The following is a 23,957-nucleotide window of genomic DNA, read 5'->3' as shown; positions in this document are numbered from 1 at the left end:
CCATAAGTGCCACCTCATCAGTGCCCATAAGTGCCACCTCATCAGTGCCCATCAGTGCAGCCTATCAGTGCCCATCAGTGCCGCCTCATCAGCGCACATCAGTGAAGGAGAAAATTTTATTTTCAAAATTTACTCGCAGAAAATAAGAAAAACTTTTTTTTTTCCAAATTTTCTGTCTTTATTCTTTTTTTTAGTAAAAAATAAAAAACCCAGAGATGATTAAATACCACCAAAAGAAAGCTCTATTTGTGTGAAAAAAATGATAAAAATTTCATATGGGTACAGTGTAGCATGACCGCGCAATTGTCATTCAAAGCGTGAGAGCACTGAAAGCTGAAAATTGGCCTGGATGGGAAGGGTGTTTAAGTGCACAGTAGGCAAGTGGTTAAATACATTAGAGAAGCAGAGCAACTCTCAATCAGGTGCCTCGTGCTCCCTCAAAGATGTCCGCCACTGACAGGGAACCCCCGCACTCAGACCTGCCCCAGTTGGATCCGTCCGCGCCTTCTGTAACACCGTAAAGGCAGAATGCATGACACTGAGCGGCTCCACGGCCCTCCTCTACATAATAAATTGTGCTGCTGCCTGCAGTGCAATGGAGGGTTGGACCAAACCCTTGCTGTGAGAGAAGGCAGGAGTTACTCTCTCTCCACCCTCTGTCACAGCTGCATCATTTATTCACAGGAATCTTTGAATAAAAAGAAACTACAAGCCCCGTCTTCCACCTCTGCAGATGGCGTATAGTTCTCAAAAGACTCACAGTGCTCTTGTAGTCCAGTCACACTGTTTATAGCTTTGTAAATGAAAGCCTGTACAGAGATACTGGCAGCATAGCTGCAGCTACTGATCACAGGTGCAATGCTGTGAAAAAAAATGAATGCAAATATATTTTTATCACAAAAGTGGGCCTTAAAGCTGTAATTTCTTTTCAAAATATAGTTCATAAGAATTGTAAACAACAATATGTGATGCATGATTGATCATTGTATCATTCCCTAAATTTGCTTGTATTGATGTTACTGTCTAAAATGCCACTATATAAAGAAAGTTAAATGTAATTAGCTAATGCAAGCACAGTCATAATCTCCAACATTCCTCTTTAACGTATTAATCAAAATTAAACATGTCTTAATGCATTCATTTTTTTAAAGGCTAAAAATTAAGCACAACATCTTATTTAAGGTAACCTGTGCCAAGGCTATACACTATAAGGTATTTACATATTCTAAAAAAAAAAAAAAACTTAACAGGGCTTTAAAACAAAAACAAGTCATCACTCACTTCTATAGCTTCAGGCTTTGTGGAGAAATTATTTTGAAAGTTTTTGAAAAAGGCACTGGCACTGAATTAACAGCTCTTTTTGCTTTACTTAGTCTGTAATGTAAACACACTATAGGTTTTTCGAAGCTGTTACAAACCAACAAAAACTCAACTACATACTGTGGTCTTTGTTATGACCTTTGAGGAAAACTTACTTCAACGGACATAAGTTATAGAGATCAGTGATAGCTTTTAAAGCTTTTTACTGCTTCTTACGCAGATTTAAAACTTGTTCCTATATAAAAAATACCCATAGCTTTGCCACAGGTGCATAATAATTAAGTGGCTTATTTACACTAAAAACCTGCACTTTAACTAATTTGTTTTTAATGAACTGATAACCCCAAAATATTCTTACACCTTTAAAGTGTGTGCAGATACCTTAGGTGCATAATATAATGTGGCACTCATGTACACCTGTGCATCCCTATTGTAGTTATGTATTCTGTATGTGTTTTTTGCAGGTTCGATATCTGAATGGGTTTTTATGTACTTTTAAATTACTTTATATACTTATCCTAATTTACTTTTCTTCAGCTACTATTTTAATTAAATTACATTGTTACAAGGTGTCTAAAGGGTTTGCAATATGGAGACATCATCATAGGTTTTCATAGGATGTCGATCATGTGTGCTGAAATTCAAAATTAGGGTTACAGAAACCCTGATGTCTCTCACAACTGGCACTAAACTGAGCACGTTGTAAGTGCTCAGAACTAAAACTATTTTTTTCACAGCAAAAAAAAAAAAAAAAAAGACTGGTCTACATGAAACTCAAGTTCAATTAAGTCTTCACTCACCGTGTTAGGATGCAGGAAAATACAGTATAATATACAACAGCAGAGGAGACCATAAGTATGATGGAATTGGACCTGGCACAGGGGATGAGATTTTGAGCTTGCAGAAGTGAGTATTGCAGCTCTGCATAGAAACCAATCAGCTTCCATGTGTTATTGTCAAAGTTGAATTGAACAAGCTGAAGTTGAAAGCTGATTGGTTACCATGCACATCTGTACCAGGTTCGGGGTGCTCCAATTGTAGTAAATCTCCCCCAGTCTGCTTGCTTTCCTAAAGGACAACAAAAGTAGGCAAGTTCTATAAATAGTCCAATACCACTGCTAGAAACATTCTTGTTTTCCCAAAATGGTGGCATTCTGGCCTACAGAAATGTACATAATCAATAAGGTATTGATTATATCCAAATAATCTGTGAATCCATGTGTTTCTCAACCCATACACACATGATTAAAAAAAAATAAAGGCTCAGGTCTAATGCAAAACTACTAAAAGATAAATGTTTTCTGTGTTATCCAGCTATTGTTCTTGTGTAAAACAGTTGCTTAGGTTACCCACAAGATCTTACAAACCTCAGTGACCACATGTTTTTTTTTCTGTTTTTAAACGGCATCTACTTTTTTAAACAGGTATTACAACTGTGCTCACAATGACCACTCTGAGTACCATTGCCCGGAAATCTCTTCCAAAAGTCTCCTATGTGACAGCAATGGACCTTTTTGTCTCAGTGTGCTTCATCTTTGTATTCTCTGCCTTGGTGGAATATGGCACTCTCCATTATTTTGTTAGTAACAGGAAGCCAAGCAAAGACAAAGAGAAAAAAAAGAAAAATCCAGTAAGTATTTTGGGAAAGTTTGTATTAATATTATTATTAATATTCTTTGCATCCATATTATATAACCCTATATAGCTTATTTTTAATTTAAAAAAAAATATGCATTAACCTTGTGAATATGATTGTGCCCTATCAGTTCCCAGCAGGCAGAACATTGAAAAACATTTTTATTGATTTAAAAACTACTCTTTGTTCTCATTAAAGTTTGAATAATTTGGAATTGCTCATACCATAATCATTTCAAACCAAGATCATGCCATTGTAGTTTCTTTGAATGGTTAGCTAGCTGCACAATATTATAAGATGCTTTTTGAGACTATTACCTGAACCTATGTTGCAATTGTTTTTAAACCCACCAATTTTTAACTTTCGTAAGCTTTTCGTTAGTTTTCAAACATAAAATGCTAGGGAGACAGACCATTCTTATCCTTTGATCAAACTGTAGTGGAGTTGGTGGTTCTAATATATACAGTAAAAAAAAAAAAAATTATATATATATATATATATATATATAGTACACCCCATACATTTTTGTAGATATAATAAAATATCTTTTCATGTGAAAATGTCAAGTAGTGAGTGTACAGCTTGTGTAACAGTGTACATTTGCTGTCCCCTGAAAATAACTCAACACACAGCCAATAATGTCTAAACCGCTGGCAACAAAAGTGAGAACACACCTAAGGGAAAGTGTCCAAATTGGGCCCAATTAGCCATTTTCCCTCCCTGGTGTCATGTGACTCATTAGTGGTACAAGGTCCCAGGTGTGAATGGGGAGCGTGTGTGTATAATTTGGTGTTATCACTCTCACTTTCTAATACTGGCCACAGGAAGTTCAACATGGCACCTCATGGCAAATAACTCTTTGAGGATCGGAAAAAAAGAATTGTTGCTCTACATAAAGATGACATAGCCTATAGGAAGATTGTCAAGACCCTGAAACTGAGCTGCAGCATGGTGGCCAAGACCATACAGCCGTTTAACTGGACTGGTTCCACTCAGAACAGGCCTCGCCATGGTCGACTAAAGAGGTTGAGTGCACGTGCTTAGCATCATATTCAGAGGTTGTCTTTGTGATATAAACATATGATTGCTGCCAGCATTGCTACAGAGGTTGAAGGGGTGGGGGGTCAGCCTGTCACTTCTCAGACCATACGCCGCACACTGCATCAAACTGGTCTGCATGGCTGTCCTCCAAGAAGGAAGCCTCTTCTAAATATGATGCACAAGAAAGCCTGCAAACAGTTTGCTGAAGACAAGCAGACTAAGGACATGGATTACTGGAACCATGTCCTGTGGTCTGATGAGACCAAGATAAACTTATTTGGTTCAGATGGTGTCAAGCGTGTGTGGACGCAACCAGGTGAGGAGTACAAAGACAAGTGTGTCTTGCCTACAGTGAAGCATGGTAATGGGAGTGTCATGGTCTGGGGCTCCATGATTACTGTCGGTACTGGGGATCTACAGTTCATTGAGGGAACCATGCATGCCAACATGTACTGTGACATACTGAAGCAGAGCATGACCCCCTCCCTTCAGAAACTGGGCTGCAGGGCAGTATTCCAACATGATAATGAACTTAAACACACCTCTAAGATGACCACTGCCTTGCTAAAGAAGCTGAGGGTAAAGGTGATGGACTGGCCAAGCATGTCTCCTGACCAAATCCCTATTGAGAATCTGTGGGGCATCCTCAGGTGGAGGAGTGCAAGGTCTCTAACATCCACCAGCTGATGTCGTCATGGAGGAGTGGAAGGGGACTCCAGTGGCAACCTGTGAAGCTCTGATGAACTCCATGCCCAAGAGGGTTAAGGCAGTGCTGGAAAATAATGGTGGCTACACAAAATATTGACACTTTGCGCCCAATTTGGACATTGTCACTTTTGTTGCCAGTGGTTTAGATTTTAATGGCTGTGTTGAGTTATTTTAAGAAGATAGCAAATATAACAGCTTATACAAGCTGTACACTCACTACTTTACATTGTAGCAGGATGTCATTCCTTCAGTGTTGTCACATGAAAAAAAAAAAAAAATATATATATATATATACATTTAACTATAATATACTATGCATATGCACATACATTTTTAGCATATTTAGTTTTAAATTTGAAGGCTAAACTGTTTTCACCAAAAGTTCTATTTTTGATTGAAAGAGTTTTATATCAATATAAAATGTATTTGGTTTTAAAATAAGTTTTGTTATTTTCAAATCTTACAGTTAAAATAAATGTAATATTTTATTACCAGTAATACTAAAAACTAAATAAAGAACATTGCAGAACTCTGCTTCAACAGTTTGACATTTCTAGAAATGTTTAGTCATCCTAAAAATGTAAAAAGAACATGTTTTAATACTCCATGGGTGACACCGGAGGATCTGCACTTCGTGTCCTCAGCCCCTGCTTGAATGGTACTACTAGCCATCCTTGGTTACCTTTTTCTGTAAAATATGGAAAATACCCTCAATAAATATTTAAATAAAAAAGGAACCTGTTTTATTATAAATAATTGAGAATCAATGGCTAACCTACTCTTAAAGTGATAGCCTTTTACTATCATGCTGACTATTCAGCTTCATTTCTTAGTGAGCCACTGAAAAATATGCAGCTTGTCAGATGAATTAAGTTGTATAATTGGTCCAAGTTTCTGTATACCCCTTTTATAAGCCAAAGACAGTCATCATACAGAGGGGGCATTACAGAATGATACTGGGTAAATTTCTCTTATAACAGGTTCTGTTTAAAATTTAAAATTTACTATATTGTAATATAGGTGCAGTGCTTAAAAACAGGAAATCAGATTATAAGGTCCAATTACGTATAACTAATTAGTCAATTAAAATGTATTCCCAACTCTGCATCAAATATTAGTTAAAATGGCAATTGATATGGATAGAAACAAGGTGTGTCCAAGGAGAAACTGTCACCAGCACCCGTTCACACTGCCTCTTGCCCCTCAATGTAGACCTCCAATAAGGAAGGTCAGACATTTTCAGAATAATTCTGTACTGGTGTCCCTGGAAATAAATCACCATGCTCTTCCTGTTAAGATGCTCTTTCGCTGCCCACAGTATCCGTGTTACTCACAGAAAGGTCATGAAGAATAGAAGGAGCTACATATAATGTCATATTTTGAGTAAAGTTAAATATCAAAAAGGTAATACACTCACTTGGTTTTAAGATCAGAATCAGCAATTGTACAAATAAACCAAAGTTTCTAACCAACAAAATGGCCATCCTGGTGCACGATGATGTCACAACTCCTCCCTATGCGTTTCATCATCAATGACACCGTCAGGGGAGTGGTCAGTGCCCGACATTGCATAGGGAAACCGGGGGCAATAATGCTGGCATTAATTGCGCTTAACAGACAGGAAGAGGAGGGGACACTCCTCCTATACTCCATGCAGCATTCCACACACAGGAAATAAAGCTAGTGAGCCTACCATTTCAAGGGGAAGTAAGTAAACAAAAACAAACTATAACAAAGAGGGAATATCGCCCTAAAATCAATTACAAAATGTATTGTATTTTATATTCAATATTCCCAAATTGTAAAGGTCAAAGTGAAATAATCTCTCTCACGACTGGCCTACTATATTAAAAAACATTGTATCGGGACACAGCTCCATCTTGTGGCTAAAAATCGTTTTCACTTCAACTACTATAATACACACACAGCAATATAATGACAAATATATATATATATATGTATATAATAAAAAAAATACATATAAATAAAAAGTGTGAAGAATACAGAATAAAAAAACAAATCATATATAATAAATTAAAAGTAAACATGCCACACAACCGCTTCTGTTCCAAGCTTGGGAAATGTAGTGGTTACTAATGAACACATTTATGTCCCATTCAATGTTCATACCAAACATAGGTTGGATGTAGCTTTTTGCTGAATATATCCACCAGGTCTATAACTTGCAAACGTTTTGGGACTTAGTCCACAGGGTTCAATATTGCAGTTATAACAGCTTCAATTCTTCTGGGAAGACTGTCCACAAGTTTTAGGAGTATGTCTATGGGAATGTTTGACAATTCTTCCACAAAAGCACTGATGTTGGACGGGAAGGCCTGGCTCACAGTCTCCACTCTAATTCATCCCAAAGGTGTTCTGTCAGGTTGAGGTCAGGACAGTCAGATTCTTCCATCCCAAACTCCTTCATCCTTGTCTTTATGGACCTTGCTTTGTGCACTGGTCCAGATAATTTGGTTAAGGGGGGAATTATAGTGTGGTGTTTGCAAGAAAAGGGGTTGCCTGGAGAGTAACTCAAAGGCACCACATCCCAATGAAAATAGACAAGAAAATAAACCCCAATGGGGAAGAAAAAATGGGGATTTTTAAGGTGCCAGTAAATTGAACATCAAAGCATTATTTAAAACATACAGGATTTATTTCAATAGTTAAAAAAATAATTAACAAAAAAAAATAATAGACAGATGTACAACATAATTAAAACCAATTCTTGTTTGCTGTATACATTATTGAAAAAAATCATATATATATTCATATATATTTGCAATAATGTCATGAAGTAGCAATCCTGACATGTTTCACCAGGTGAAACATGGCAGGATTGCAACTCCGTGACATTATCGCAAATATATATATATATGAAGTCCTTTTACGGGAAACTCTGATGTTTTTGTGGGAATATCCCTTGTCCCGGAGTCTCCTATAGAGTTAGTCTGCCTCAGTTTGATAATCCTCCTCCATCGAGCAGTTCCTGCGAATACGCAGGAACTGCCCCATGGGGATGCCCCCAATAAGGGGCTGGGGGTGATGGCTGGAGGCTAATAAAAGGGCAGTCTCCTTCCTGAAAGTCCTGGTCTCTAATTTCACATTCTTAATGAAGATAGAAAGATCAAGAAAGGAAATTTGATCATAGTCAAAAGCGTACATGAGCCTAATGTTTTTATTGTTCCAGTTGGATTTAATAAGGACATTATGTAAATCCTCAATTCCCCCCACACCAGGAGTACATCATCAATGTACCTCAGCTACAGCTGGGTGTGGCCGAGGTACATTGGTGAGCAGTAGACCACACTCTCCTCCCAACAGTCTAAATGGAGACAGGCATATTCTAGCGCCCAGGGGGCCCCCGTAGAGGTTCCCCTTATCTGACAATAGCTCACCCCGGAGAACTGAAAACAGGTATGATTTAATGTGAACTCCAAAAGTTCCTGAATTAATTCATTTTGGGCACCTATAGTTGAATATTTGAAGAAGGAGTGAACTACCACCACCATGCCCCACTGGTGGGGAATGGAGGTGTAGAGGGACTCAACAACTATGGTGACAAGTATAACTCCCCTCTGCTTCTCCACCTTTGCTATCTTAGACAAGACATCCCTTCCCTCGTATCCTGAACAAAAGATGGTATTTCTGTCACCATAGCTTTAATTAAACTATCAAGGTATTTTCCAACCTGTTCATGGGATCCTTTAAAAGCAGATATGATGGGCCTTCCTGAGGGGCTAGTTAAATTAGGAAGATGCACGTCAAATGTCAGGGATAGTATGCAGTCCAAAGAATCAAACAGTGAAGGGAATGGATTGTTACTGAGTTTCATATATGTGGAGTGATACCCTAGTTATCTCAGAATTCTTGTTCATAATTTTGCCACATTGCCACCCTTATCACTTGGTTTTATAATTAGACTAGGGGCATCTTGGAGTTATATATTTACATAGTTAGTCAGGTCGAAAAAAAGACACAAGTCCATCTGGCTCAACCAATAAAAAACAAAAAACAGTAAAGAAAACACAGCCATACCATCCTATATATACAACCCTTTACCTACAGTTGATCTAGAGGAAGGCGAAAAACTTGCAAAGTATGATCCAATTTGCTACAACAGAGGAAAAAATTCCTTCCTGATCCCCCGAGAGGCAATCAGATATTCCCTTGATCAACTTTACCTATAAAATATTAGCACCCAGTTATATTATGTACACCTAGGAAAGAATCCAGGCCTTTTTTAAAGCAATCTACTGAGCTGGCCAGAACCACCTCTGAAGGGAGTCTATTTTACATTTTCCCAGCTCTTACAGGAAGAAACCTTTCCGTATTTGGAGACAAAATCTCTTTTCCTCTAGACGTAAAGAGTGCCTTCTTGTCCTCTGTGTTGAACTTAAAGTGAATACCTCAACACCAAGTTCACTATATGGGCCCCTTTATGTATTTCTACATGTTGATAATATCCCCCTTCCCTAATCTCCTCTTCTCAAAAGGGAATAAATTCAGTTTCTCTAATCTTTCCTCATAGCTGAGCTCCTCCATGCCTCTTATCAGCTTGATTGCCCTTCTCTACACTTTCTCCAGTTCCCCGATATCCTTTTTGAGAACTGGTGTCCAAAACTGAACTGCATATTCCAGATAAGGTCCTTCTAAAGATTTATACAGGGGCAAAATGATATCTCTCTCTGAAGTCCATGCCTCTGTTAATACAAGAAAGGACTTTGCTTGCTTTGGAAACTGCAGCTTGGCATTGCATGAAATTATTAGGCTTATGATCTACCAGAACACCCAGATCCTTCTCCGCTATGGATTCCCCCAATTCTACTCCCCTTAGTATGTATGATGCATGCATATTCTTAGCCGCCAAGTGCATAACTTTACATTTATAAACATTAAACCTCATTTGCCACATAGTTCCCCAATGAAACAGTGCATTTAGGTTGGCTTGTAAATTGGAGACATTCTTTAAGGAAGTTATTCCAATGCAAAGCGTGGTGTCATCTGCGAAGACAGAAATGGTACTTTTAATCCCAGACCCTAAAACATTTATAAAAGGTATTAAAAAGTAAGGGTCCCAACACTGAACCTCGGGGTACACCACTAATAACCTTAGACCATTCAAAAAAAGCATCATTAACCACTACTCTCTGAATTCTATCTATTAGTCAGTTTTCTATCCATTTCCAAACTGATCTTTCCAAGCCTGTAGACTTTACCTTACACATTAGCCGTGTGTGGAGAACTGTGTCAAACGCTTTTGCGAAATCCAAGTATACTACGTACACATCCACCCCTCTATCTAAGGTTTTACATACCTCTTCATAAAAAGAAATCAGGTTTGTTTGACAACTTCTGTCTTTTATGAATCCACGCTGTCTGTTGCTTAAAATATTTTTTTCCAGCAAGAACTCATCCATGTGGTCTTTTATTAAACTCTCCAGTATCTTTCCAACTACAGAAGTTAAACTAACAGGTCTATAGGTCTATAGTTCTTTGAGAGCAATTCTCTCATCAGGTAAATTATCACTTCCCATTTTATCCCATTTTGGCTTCGCCAGGTCTTCCTGAACAGGGTCAAGGAAGACCCCTATCCAAAGGTTATTTCTAATCTGTAGAATCTTGGTGGATTTAATAGTTAGGTTAGCCTGTATTTTCCATGGGAGATCCATATCATCACCTATATTATCATCACTTGTGCCTTCACTTGTGCCTTCTTCCATCAAGGAGACAAGTTCCTCTATGGCTTTCTGTTCGCTCTTATCACCATTGGTATCAATAGTCTCAGGAATAGCCGGTGGCGTAGAATGAACCAATCTCAAATAAACCTTCCTGAGGAACAGAGAAATGTCCTTATATACTTCAAAGTGGTCCATCCAGTCCATCAGAGAAAAAGAGACCATGGCGCAGTAGCCGCAGGTGTCTCTCTTTTAGTTCAAAATCTTGGGGGTCCTCTTACCTCCAGGGGATTACTTATCTGTGTCTATGACTCCTGGTCACTGTTCGTCCCTGTCCCTGTTTGGTGTCCCTTCCTCTGCCTCTGCCATCTCCTCCGTTTTATCCTTGATATCAGGAATATCAGGCAGCAATGGTCCCAGTATTCTATCATTAGGAATGTTTCTGTAATTTTTTCTTTACAGCTTAGTGCTGATTTCAGTAGGTGTTAAGAAAGGTGAAATCAAAAAAATTTGTATGTCTAGCTGTCTTAGGTATAAGCATATCATCTCTATTTCTCTCATCAGCACTATTAAGTGCATTCTCTAACTCAGTTGGGTCCTATCCTTTTTCTAATAACTTTAGGGTTTCAGCTTTACACAAGAAATCCTCATGATTGGTACAATTTCTTTTGAGTCTGAGGAATTGACTTTTGGGAATGGATCTAAGCCAAGGGGGATGATGAAAACTGCATGTATCAATAATCCTGTTCCTATCAGTCTATTGTTAAAGTAATAGTTCTGCCATCACACACTCTAACTCTCAGATCCAAAAAGTGAATCTCAGTATTACTATACTCATTTTGCAGAGAAATACCCCTATCATTGTCATTGAGACTGGAAATTAGGCTATGTGACTTACCACTTCCATCCCCCAGGAGGAGAATGTGAGGAGGATGTCATCTATATACCTTTTCTAAAGCACCAACTGGGGTCTGGATTGGCCATATATTATATCCTCCTCCCATTTGGCCATTAAAAGGTTGGCAATGCTGGTCAAAAACTTGACCCCCATGGCCACCCCCCTACTCTGAAAATAAGATGACTCCCCAAACCAAAAATAATTGTGACCCATACTAAAATCCAACAAGGACAAAACAAATTGTCCTTGTGTAGTATGCAAGCTCATATCTGTCTGTAAAAATGGTCAGCAGCTTTGCGACCATGGTTATGAGAAATGACCATATATAGTGAGGCCACGTCAGCTGTGGCCAGGAAAGAATCTTTCCATTCTATTGTTTTCAAAAGATTAATAACTTGAGTGGAGTCCCGCCAAGTACGATGAAGTTTGCAACACCAAAGGTTGCAAAAAATGGTCAATATATTTACCCACCCTGGAAGTCACCAAATCGATCCCGCTTATGATCGGCCTCCCAGGGGGGTTCTACAAACCTTTATGTATCTTTTGGAGGAGATAGATTACCGGTACTTCAGGAGCTACTGGAGCCAAAAAGGCCTTTTCTTTTTTTGTGATAATATTTTTTTAAGGTAACCCTCATCTATTAGACTCACCAGCTCATTTCAAAACTTAGATTAAGGATTGTTGTTACAGAAATTTTGAAGTTAGAAACCTGGTGGATATATCCAGGAAAAACCTATGTCACGTTCAGAATGAACATTGAATAGGATTTAAATGCATTCATTAGTAACAGCCACATTTTCCAAGATTGAGACATAAATAGTTTGTGTAGCCTATTTACTTTTATTTGTCTTTTTTTTCAATATTATTAGTTTTTAATCTTTATTCTTCACACTTTTTATTGTATGTATTTTTATTTTATATATTTTTTTGTCATTGCACTGCTGTGTGTGTTTTATAGTAGCTATTTTTTAGCCCCAAGATGGAGCTGTGTTCCGATGCAATGTTTTTTTTAATTTAGTAGGCCAGTTGTGAGCCAGATTCTTTAACTTTGACCTTTACAATTGGGGAATATTAAATATAAAATACAACAATACTTTTTGTAATTGATTTTAAGAAATATATTCCCTCTTTTTTATAGCTTGTTTTTTTTTTTTTTGCTTGCTTCCCTTTGAAATGGGAGGCTCACTAGCTTTATTTCCTGTGTGTGGACTGCACAGAGTAAACATACTCCATGAACATAGGAGGAGCGCCCCCTCCTCTTCCTGCCTGTGGAGGGCAATTATTGCCAGCATTACTGCCCCCAGTTTCCATGCAATGTTGTGCACTGGCCAAGATGTCATTGATGATGAGACGTAGCGAGGAGTTGTGATGTGTGAGGTCATTGGTTTCTTTGTACATTGTACATTAGCTGATTCTGATCTTAAAACCAAGTGTGTGTATTACCTTTTTGATATTAAACTTTACTCAAAATACTACACAATGTTACGCTCCATCTATTATTCCTCATCTTTCTATGCGTAACAAGGATACTGTGGGCAGCGAAGGAGCATCCAACGGGAAGAGCATGGTGATTTATTTTCAGGGACACCAGTGCAGGATTATTCTGAAATTCTTGTCTGACCTTCCTTGGTGGAGGTCCACATTAATGGGTAAGAGGCAGTGTGAACACATCTTGTGTCTATTCGTATCGATTGCCATTTTAATGTTTGATGCAGAATTGGGAATGGTTTTTAATGGACTGATTAGTTGTACTTGAATTGGATTGTAATCGGATTTCCTGTTTTTAAGCGCTGCACCTATATTACAAAATTGTTTCCCATGTTGCTATTTCAGCATTTATGTGCCAGCAGGTTTTTTATGTGTGATATTTAACCACTTCAAGACCAGGCCTATTTATAACATTTGTTGTTGTTATTATCAGTGTTTTATGCTAGAAAATTGCTTAGAACCTCCAAACATTATATAAATATTTTTAGCAGAGACCATAGAGAATAAAATGGTGGTATTTGCAATATTTTATTTAATACAATATTTGTATCCATGCAGCGGCCTTTCAAATGCAATTTTTATGGAAAAAAAAAAAAAGATTTCAATTAATTAAAAAAAAAAACTAAACAGTAAAGTTAGCCCAAGTTTTTGTATAATGTGAAAGATGTTATGCCAGGTAAACAGATATCCAAAATGTCACGCTTTAAATTGCGCACACTGGTGGAATGGCGACAAACGACGGTATTTTAAAATCTCATAGGCAATACTTTTGACGGTTATCTGTTTAGTGTTAAGGAGCAGGCCTTGCACTTAAATTTCTCTCACGCTATCAATCGTGGCGATACCCCACATGTGTGATTTAAACACTGTTTACATTTACTTACGTATGCGTTTTCTTTGGCGTGCGAGTACAGAGGGATGGGGTGCTTTAAAACATTTTTTTCTTCTTATTTATTTTATTTTATTTTTATTTTTTTACACAGTTCCCTCACATTTTCTGATCACTTTTATTGCTGTCACAAGGAATGTAAACATCCCTTGTTACAGTAATAGGCAGTGACAGGTACTCCTTATGGAGGGATATGGGGTCTAAAAGACCCCAAACCCCTTCTCTGCACTTCAAAGTATTTAAAACACCAAGATTGGCATTTTTGAATACTTTGGATTTTTTAAAACTGGTGTCATTGGCTGCCGAGTAAACCGGAAGTGGCGTTGTGACGTTGCTCCCTGGTTACTACATCAGAGACCTGATCAAAGCCGATTCTGGCTTTGTTCAGGTCTTTGGCCACCCGGCAGACTTGCCAGCTGGTCATTTGGGTCTCCCAGTGCGATGGGAGACCTGGGTGGAGCGGCGGGAGGGGGAACATCCTCTCCTGCTGCTTGTAATAACAGCCGAGCCACTGCTTAGCTGCATCGGTTGTCATTACAAGAAAGCCAACCGTCTGCGCAAAAAAGCGATACTGCAGCTGCAGGCATCACCACGGTACAACCACTTGAGCAAAATGACGGCAAGTGGTTAACTCGGTGCAGCCTTGCATTGTGTACTATTGATACATTTACTATAACCAAGAAAAATCATCTTATCAAAAATGAACATAAAAAAGGAAAAATAAATGTGACTTAAGTGATAGTGTAAAAATAAATGTACACATAAATCTCAGTAGATGGTATGATTACTTAAGGATTTTATATCTATGAAGTGATGGACATTTGTTACAAATGATCCAACAGCAGAAACATGTTTTATGCCTCATTATTGTTTTAGTGACAGTGTCAGAGAGGCTTTTATAAACTTTTCTGTCCCAGGTCAGTTGCTGCAATTGGTTCTGACACATACATTTTTTACTATCTAATTATTAATACATGGTTATTTTTAGAATCACCTCTTTAGGATCCTAGAGTCAGTTTATGCCTGGGTTCTCCCAGAATTGATGCCTGTAACTGCTGTTTAGTAGTGCCTCCTGTGTTTTGTTTCACAAATATATGATAGTAAGAGGCATTAAAGCACTATATATAGCATTATTTCACAGGTGTTATTTTTCAGAAATGTAATTGATGTTGTATTATGTGGATAACTAAGATGCACATGCTACTTAGTTAAGTTACTTAAGTCCTGTTGACAAACCTGGGAGCATTATGAAACTAAATTAAATCCTCGGACTCTAACTTCTTAGTTTAATGATACACTAATTCATTTTTGCAATGTTTCAGGTACTTTCATTTCTTAAGCAGTTTTAACCTAAAAACCCTGCTTAGTTAGAAACACCTTTTAATCCTATTTGTATTTAGGTTACATTATTTTAGCAGTTAAGCAATGTGTTTTAAATATGCTTCAAAGGTTTTTTTTATTATTTAATATTTTCTTTGATTATTTTCTCCTAAATCCTGATTTTCCTTTCTTATCTGTACAACAAAAGCTTCTCTGGATGTTTTCATTCAAGGTATAATGTCTCTGGAATGGAAATTCACTGCATGTGTCTGCTGAATTAAACTCTAAAAGCCTAATTTATGATTGGCTTTAATTTTATTTTATTTTTTTTTAAGCAAACACAGTATGGCAAGAATTTATTTGTAGAATGAAAAAATGATAAGGTTAAAAAGTTGATTCAGCAGCATTTACACAATTCACAGTTGAGAAACAATGTTATTTAATGGTACTTTTCATATTTTATTGGTTAAAGGACACACAAAGTATCATCCCATTTCACTGCTCCACATTAGTATGCCTTTTAAAAGAATGATGCAAAACTTTGTTCTGTCATTTGCTGAATTTTTGCCACATGTTGAATATTAGTTTTAGAACTATTCATATTTGTGGCATTATTGCAGATGATAGCTTGTTATCACTAGAGCTGCAGTACACCTTGTACATTACCTTCATTTTCTCTAATGTCTTCATAACCCATATGGGCGAATTCTGAGAACCAGAGAACAATTTTTTTAATTTTAAAGTTTTTTTTTTTTTTTTAAGTAATAAACTCAATGAATGTTTATATTTATCCTAATATACTCTGGATGTAATAATATGTCATTTCAAAGCCAGACTTTTTTTTCTGCTTTGCCAGCATTTTTAAATTAAAAGGAAGTTAGTTGTAACAAAATATGAAAACTATGTATTCGCCCATATTTTGCCAGTATCACTGTGTAGAGTTGGAGAAATAGCATTTTTTTTTATTTTGAATGTATGCAATGAAATAAATTGTGATTTTCTTTTTAATTTATGCCTGCTTTGCAATTTAAGCTTATTAAAAAGATTAATGTTTTTTTTTTTTTTGGTTATGTATATACATGCAAACTGTTGACACATTTACTTACTTAATCATGTATTGCAGGTTGTATCAATTATACTGTTTCTAATAAGTGGAAAAAAAACATTTTTCTTAGCAGATGTGTAGCTACTGGCTTAGCATTCAAAATTATCACTAGAGTGTTTCTTGATGGTTATTGTTCTCCCCTGACTAACTGTGTACTCAGCAAGTTAAGGATGCTGTCACGTTAGCTTGAACAGAAATTTGCTTTCCAGGTGGTTTGAGTGACTATTCACACACTGTATTAATTGGAGATTCTCAACCCCTTTAGTACATCTGCCTCATTCAATCAGTACCCTCATCTTGATGAGTTCACAATAAGTATATATAAAAGAAGAGTCAACATGGGCCTTGTCTCAACTGTTCCTGCTTCAACTCCTTTTCGTATTCTACTGTATTTACACATTTGATTATTAACTTCTGCTTAACCACTTCTGGACTGGAAGGTTTTCCCCCTAATGACCAGGCCATTTTTTGCGAAATGGGAATGAGTTACTTTGACTGACAATTGTGCGGTCGTGTGACGCTGTACCCAAATAAAATTGATGTCCTTTTTTTCCCATAAATAGAGCTTTCTTTTGGTGGTATTTGATCACCTCTGCAATTTTTATTTTTTGCGCTATAAACAAATATTATTTTTTATAATATTTTTTACTTTCTGCTATAAAAAAATTCCCAATAAAAAAAAATGAAAAATCATTTTTTTTATCATTTTAGGCCAATTTGTGTTCTGCTACATATTTTTGGTAAAATAAAATCCCAATATGTGTATATTGATTGGTTTGCACAAAAGTTATTGTGTCTACAAACTAGGGGAAAGATTTATGTCATTTTTAGTTTTATTTTTTTACTAATAATGGCAGCGATCAGAGATTTTTAGCGGGACTGCAACGTTGCAGCAGACAGATCGGACACCTAACTGACATTTTTGACACTTTTGGGGGGGACCAGTGACATTACTACAGTAATCAATGCTAAAAACATGCACTGTTACTGTACTAATGACACTGGCAGGGAAGGGGTAACACCAAGGGCGATCAAAGAGTTAAATGTGTCCCTAGGGGGTGCTTTATAACTGCGTGGGGGATAGGCTTCCTGTAATGTTCAAGAATCCCTGTGTTCATTACTGACAGAACAGCGTTCTCCCGTGTTTACACTGGCAGACCAATGTTCTGTCTCCACGGGTCCCCCTGCAGCCAATCGGGGTGTACGCACGCCTCCGGAGGCACGCGTGCCCCCACTAGTGGTCCCGTGGAATGACGTATAGCTACGTCGTTTTGCTGGAGATAGCCATCTTGCCACAGTATATGTACTGCTGCCGGTCAGCAAGTTGTTAAACCATTGATCTACTTAGTCTAATTTACTTAAAGTGGTTGTAAACCTCAGACATGAAATATGAACAAAGCATATCCCTCTAGTGTGTACATGTCTCAAATAGGAGTACTAAGTGTCATTTCTGTCTGCTGCTGCATTACTCTGCTATCTGTATGAGTCACTTCTTACAAGTTTTTCTGACACTAAGAGAAAAAAGGTGATCTGTTCCTGTTAGCTATGTGGAGGGGGTGTGTACCTTCCTTCCAATCAGCAATCAGCACTGCAGAGTGTAATTTCAGCCCCATTGCCCCCTGTATTCTCAACTCTCAGATAAGCTGTATAAATTCAGCACCTTGAACAGCTATAGAGAAGAGAATGCTGCAGATAAACATGTACAACTTATGTAGGAGGATTTTTTAAATCTCTGTGTATCACCTACGGCTTGTCATTTCACTGGGGATATGTAACGGTTTACAACCACTTTAAGAGGGAAGATTATTGCCAATCACAATGAGCAATGTTTGGTCGTCCTTGCTGGAAAATTGATGCCTATTTACTTGGGCATTCATGTGTATGGGTGAACATGGCTATGGTTAGTGGACAATCTCTAGGATATATTTAAGCAAATGACAATGTATCTAAGGTAATTTCCAGCACAAGAATTCTATTTGAGTGTTCAAATTGCAATGATTTAAATATAATTGAACAATCTCAAAGACACATAAACACAATATGCAAATGAAAAATGCATTATAGCTGAACCCTACAAAAAAGCTCCTCTTATTTTCTCCTTTTGGTCTGTTAAAAATACATTTGAAAGTTGTATTTGTTTGCAAAAAAACCTATTGTTCCTGCCAAAAATACAGTATGTACATAGATTCTTGTACACTCCATGGTGTTATCTTGAACATTGTTATGAGTGTTATGGAGAGGAAGAGGGGACAGTGTTTAGCAATCCCGTTCTACAGTGACAACACTGCTCCTCCATAGATGCAATACAGTGCATAAGTGTTATCACTCTAGGACAAAAAGTGTGTTACTGGCAGGATCACCAGGTAAAGAAAGGAAAAAAAAAAAAAAAAACACACAATCACATCTAAGGACTAGTAAGTTACAATAATACGGAAAATTGTTGCCACATACCTACCATAATTTTCCTTTCCTGGCGTATCCTCACGTCAGCACACCATGGGTTAATCCGCCATAGGTAACCCTCAGGACCACCTCCAATAGCTAGAATAAAAGGCCCTCCCTCCTGATCCCTGGTGTTCTCTTAACTAGATAGTGACAGGCCACCAGGGTGGGAAAGTTGTGCTGACGTGCGGATACGCCAGGAAAGGAAAATTACGGTAGGTATGTGGCAAAAATTTTCCGTATTCCTGGCTAACCTCACATCAGCACACCATGGGATTTAACTAGCAATAAGAAAATACGGGCAGGAAACAAAGGACACTCAGTCAGGATATGCTGCATATTAAGGAAAACAAGATTTTATTTATCTAGTGAAGCTGCTGAGACCACAGCTGTCCCAAATGTTGTAGATGCTGTGGCCTGAATATCTTGGCTATAGTGCCAAGCAAAGGTTGTGCAAGAACTCCAACTGGCTGACAACATCTGCATGATCAGAGGAAACCAAGGCCTCCTCGGCCATTGGGGAGGCACCGACAATGATTGAACCTTCTCTGCTCTGATTTTTAATAGAAGCTTCATTAGTAGTGGGACTTGTGGAAAGATGTATACCATCGGAAACACCCAGCGGATCGAAAAAGCATCCTGTGCTAGTGCTCCCGCACATTTGTATCTCACCACAAACAGAGGCAACTGAGCATTTTGAGGGGTCACCATTAAGTCAACTGTGGGCATGTCCCACTTCCTGAAAATTGATTTGAGGTACTTCAGTTGGAGAGACCATTCGCTGTGTTCGGGAAAATGTCTGCTCAGCTGATCTGCCATCTGATTCTGGCTGCCTGGAAGATATGCTGCTGTCAGATCCTGAAGATGCTCTTCTGCCTAAGCAAAGATGTCTGCCAAAATGTGAAGGAGTGTTAGACTCCTTGTCCACCCTTGGCGGGCAAGGTAAGCTACTGCAGTCTTGTTGTCCAGTAGCATCTTGACCCGTTCCCCCCTGAAGATCTTCCTGAAAAGACTGTAGAGCAAGGAAAGCTGCCTGGAGTTCCAAATAATTTCATTGTTGTAATGTTCTGGTACCTCTGGTACCCTTATTTCCACATTTCTCTCTTAATATTGCGTCCCTTCTTGCTATCCAAATGGGACGCATACACCTTTAAGGGCAATGACATCATCGCCGAGCGCCGATATGAGCGGCTATTTCAATCGCCGGCTTTCTCTCACTCATTGCTCGTTCAAACCGCATGTTCACCGCACCTTCTCTTGTGAAGCTGGAGCTGCTGGCTATTCCCTTTGCCTGAACTGAACCGGAACCTCGCTGCCGATCCGTATCTCGCTACTGGATCACCTCTCACTACTGAACTTTGTTACTACTACCTATCTAGTGATAAGTACCCCACAGGGGATTCCTTACTAACCTGCACTTCTACTGTCATCTACTGCATATACCAGGACTATCTCTATCTAAGCTATTTCCTATCATCTGCATTGACTGTTAGCTCTTGGGACTACCATCAACTATCCTTGCACTAGGTTACTCTGTCTTGTATACTCCATCTGCTGTCCCCTACCATCTGCACTATACTTGACATCAGAACCTATCTGCTTACTACCATCACCTAAACACTCTCCTAATACTACTCCTAGGTGCTCACCATACTATAGCCTGTCTCTCACCTATATACTCTCACATATTCTTTCCCTCCATTAACATCAGATTGAGTGTATGTTTATTGCATAAACAGGCTGTGCACAGTGATGAAGTCCTGAGAGTTGGATATGTTTGTTCAACAGAATCTCTACACGACTACTGAGTGTGACAATTCTGCAGCTGCAAATCCATCCACTAACAAAAACGCATGAGCGTTACAGATTGAACGAGCCTTAAAAAAAGTATGGATTCAGCAGAATTACCCACTCAGGTACTACAATTAAAACAGCAAGTAGATGCATTGATCCTTGCTCTTACAGAGGTAAAAAACGAAAATCAGGCTTTAAGACAGCAGGTTGGCCGTCTCACGCAGCTTTCTGTTGCTCAGCCCCGTGAGCCTAAGATAAACCCTCCTCTAGTGTTTACTGGTGATCGGAGTAAATTTCGTGAATTTAGAAACGCATGTCGATTGCTTGTCTTGTTAAAACCTCTGACCTACACCACTGACCAAATTAAAGTCTGTACCATTATCTCCTATCTGACGGGTGAACCCGGGGCCTGGGCAGACGCTGTCTTTGAGAAAGATGACCCACTCCTTAACTCCTATCCTTTATTCCTAGCGCAACTCGCTAGTTTATATGAAGACCCCAATAGGCAGAGTACTGCTGATACCCAATTGAGGGCTTTAAAACAAGGAAGGAGACCTGTTGAAGATTTCGTGGCAAATTTCAAAAGATGGTCCCCTGATTCAGGGTGGAACGACACATCTTTGCGAACACAGTTCAGACTCGGCCTATCAGAGGCCGTTAAAGACGAGCTCGCCCGAGTGGATTTACCTGGCACTTTGGATGGCCTGATGCAGACCAGTATCAATATTGACAGACGACTGCGAGAAAGAAAGGCTGAGAAGATGGGCTTACCATTTTCCAGTCCTTCTCGGATGTCGCCTGCTGACCCTACTCCTATGGAGGTAGGAATGATATGCCCACCTTTGGCCCTTTCCGAACGTGCCAGGAGGAAAACCGAACATCTCTGCATGTACTGCGCATCCTCGGATCATTTGATAAGCGGCTGTCCCCTTGTCCGCAAAAAAGAGGGTGAGTGTTCAAATGTCTTGCTAGGGGGACTAACAACTTCCTTTTCTAATCCTTATCTTTTTGTTCAATTGACATTGCAGTGGGACCAAACTAGGATCACCACCAAGCCTATGATCGACACTGGATCTTGTGGAAACTACATTGATACTTGTTTTGTCTCCTTAAATAAAATACCTATTGTTCCAAAACCCAAACCTGTCTCTGTTAGTTTTATTAACGGTACCCCTTTATCCTCCGGTCCCATCACCAATCAGACACAGGCACTCCTTGTAACTGCTGACAAGTCTCATGTGGAGACCACCACCTTTGATGTATTAACCTCACCACATTTTCCCATTATTTTGGGACTTCCCTGGTTACACATACATCAACCAATCATCGATTGGAAAACAAGAACACTAGCCTTCTCTTCTCACTATTGCGAAACTACGTGTAATCTCCCCCCATATGGTAGGATCCTGTCTGTGGTGTCGGATGACATTATACCAAAATGTTATCAGGATTTATCGGAGGTTTTCCTTGAGAAAAACGCTCAAGTGTTGCCTCCCCATAGGGACTATGATTGTTGTATCGATCTACTCCCTAATAGTAAGTTGCCTTTCGGTCACGTCTATCCTCTTTCACAAGATGAACTCTCTCATCTCAAGGAATATCTGGATGAAAACTTGGCAAAAGGATTCATCATACCTTCTACTTCCTCCACTGCTGCTGGACTCTTCTTTGTCCGCAATAAGGATTCTAGTCTTAGGCCTATCATTGATTTCAGACAATTAAATACCATTACAATAAAGGATCGTTATCCTTTACCTCTTATTCCTGAACTTATCGAACAGGTGCGCGGAGCTTCCTACTTTTCAAAATTGGACTTAAAAGGGGCATACAATTTAATTCGAATCCGTGAGGGGGATGAATGGAAGACAGCATTCAGAACCAGATACGGACTGTTTGAGTACCTCGTGATGCCATTTGGGTTGTATAATGCTCCCGCAGCCTTCCAACGTTTTATAAATGAGATATTCAGAGACTTGCTTGATGTTTGTGTTGTAGTATATTTGGACGATATACTTATTTATTCTCATTCCTTACCTGAGCACATAAAACATGTAAGACTTGTGTTGTCAAGACTACTTGCACATAACTTATATGTTAAATCAAAAAAATGTTTATTCCATAAAGAGGAAGTACTATTCCTAGGATACATTATATCTAAAAATGGAATCAAAATGGACATGAGCAAAATATCCTGCATTCTGGATTGGCCTGTGCCAACCACTCGCAAAGCATTACAAAGGTTCCTCGGATTCTCTAACTACTATAGGAAGTTCATTAAGAACTTCTCTGCGATTGTGAAACCTCTCACACAACTCACAAGCACAAAAAAATCATTCAAATGGTCAGAAGAAGCAAATGGAGCTTTCTGTCTGTTGAAATCAAGCTTTACTTCTGCTCCCATACTACGCCATCCAGACCCATCCCTTCAATACATCTTGGAGGTAGATGCGTCAAATATGGCAGTAGGAGCAGTTCTCTCACAACGACCAACAAACACCTCACCTCTTCACCCAGTTGCTTTCTTCTCAAAGTCATTAAGCAGCCCCGAGGTGAATTACCCAGTAGGTGAGAAAGAGTTGCTAGCCATAAAACTGGCACTAGAGAATTGGCGACATCTACTTGAGGGTACTCAATTGCCAATCATTATATATACTGATCACAAAAACCTTCAATACCTTCAGACTAATAGAACTCTTTCCCACCGGCAGGTACGGTGGTTGTTATTCTTTTTGAGATTTAATTTTTTAGTAACCTACACACCTGCAGACAAAAATAAAAAAGCGGATGCGCTTTCACGATTAGCCGAGAATGATTGCACCGAGGTTTCCTCAGTTCCTATAATACCACATGAACGTATTGTCGGCGTCGTTCGTTCCCTGAAGGAGGAGATTTTGCACAGCATAGGTCTGGATTCACCTCCACCACAACTAAATGCTGAGGCAGAAGGCTTCCTTTACTACAACGATAAATTATACATACCCCCTACTATGCGAACCAAGATCTTGGAATTGTCGCATGATGTACCTATGGCAGGACATATGGGTATGACTAAAACTTTCAATCTACTTACTAGGCAGTTTTGGTGGCCAGACATGAAGACAACCATAAAAAAGTTTGTTTCATCTTGCGATATCTGTGCAAGGTCTAAAATTGACAATACGAAACCATCGGGTCTACTTTGTAGTTTACCAATACCCCAGGTTCAGTGGGAAGTGGTATCCTTAGACTTCATAGTGGAACTACCACCTTCCAAAGGATTCAACACCATCTTAGTGTCAGTGGACCATCTGACCAAGATGGCACATTTCACTCCTATCTGAAGACTACCTTCATCCAAACAAACAGCGGAATTACTTGTGAAACATGTCTTTAAGTTACATGGTATTCCAAAAACACTGCTGCTAGCTGTTTTGGCTAGCTCTATGTCAGATACTACGAATAGAGCGTAAACTTACTTCTCCTTACCACCCTCAGACCAACTGACAGACAGAGAGAGTTAACCAGTGCATTGAGCAATATCTACGTTGCTATACTTCATATCTACAGGACGATTGGGTGGATCTCCTCCCGCTGGCGGAATTCGCCTATAACAACGCGACCCACAGCACTACTAAACAAAGTCCATTCTACTTAAATTA

The 23,957-nt window shown here is 38.8% G+C and overlaps 1 protein-coding gene across 2 annotated transcripts in view; it reads left to right on the top strand.

Annotated features, from left to right (window-relative positions):
* Positions 1–23,957, top strand: part of GABRG2 (gamma-aminobutyric acid type A receptor subunit gamma2) — a 309,240-nt gene that overhangs the window by 275,825 nt on the left and 9,458 nt on the right. For both annotated transcript variants that reach the window (XM_082256751.1, XM_082256752.1), the window contains 2 exons: positions 2,745–2,950; positions 15,187–15,210. In XM_082256751.1, the coding sequence (XP_082112877.1) occupies positions 2,745–2,950; positions 15,187–15,210 (230 nt within the window). The remainder of the gene's footprint in view (positions 1–2,744; positions 2,951–15,186; positions 15,211–23,957) is intronic.

The sequence above is a fragment of the Pelophylax lessonae genome, assembly GCF_965119305.1.
Source record: "Pelophylax lessonae genome assembly, chromosome: 4".
Taxonomy (NCBI): domain Eukaryota; kingdom Metazoa; phylum Chordata; class Amphibia; order Anura; family Ranidae; genus Pelophylax; species Pelophylax lessonae.
Note: the sequence above shows the minus strand (reverse complement) of the source record. Positions and strands in the feature narration are given on the sequence as shown.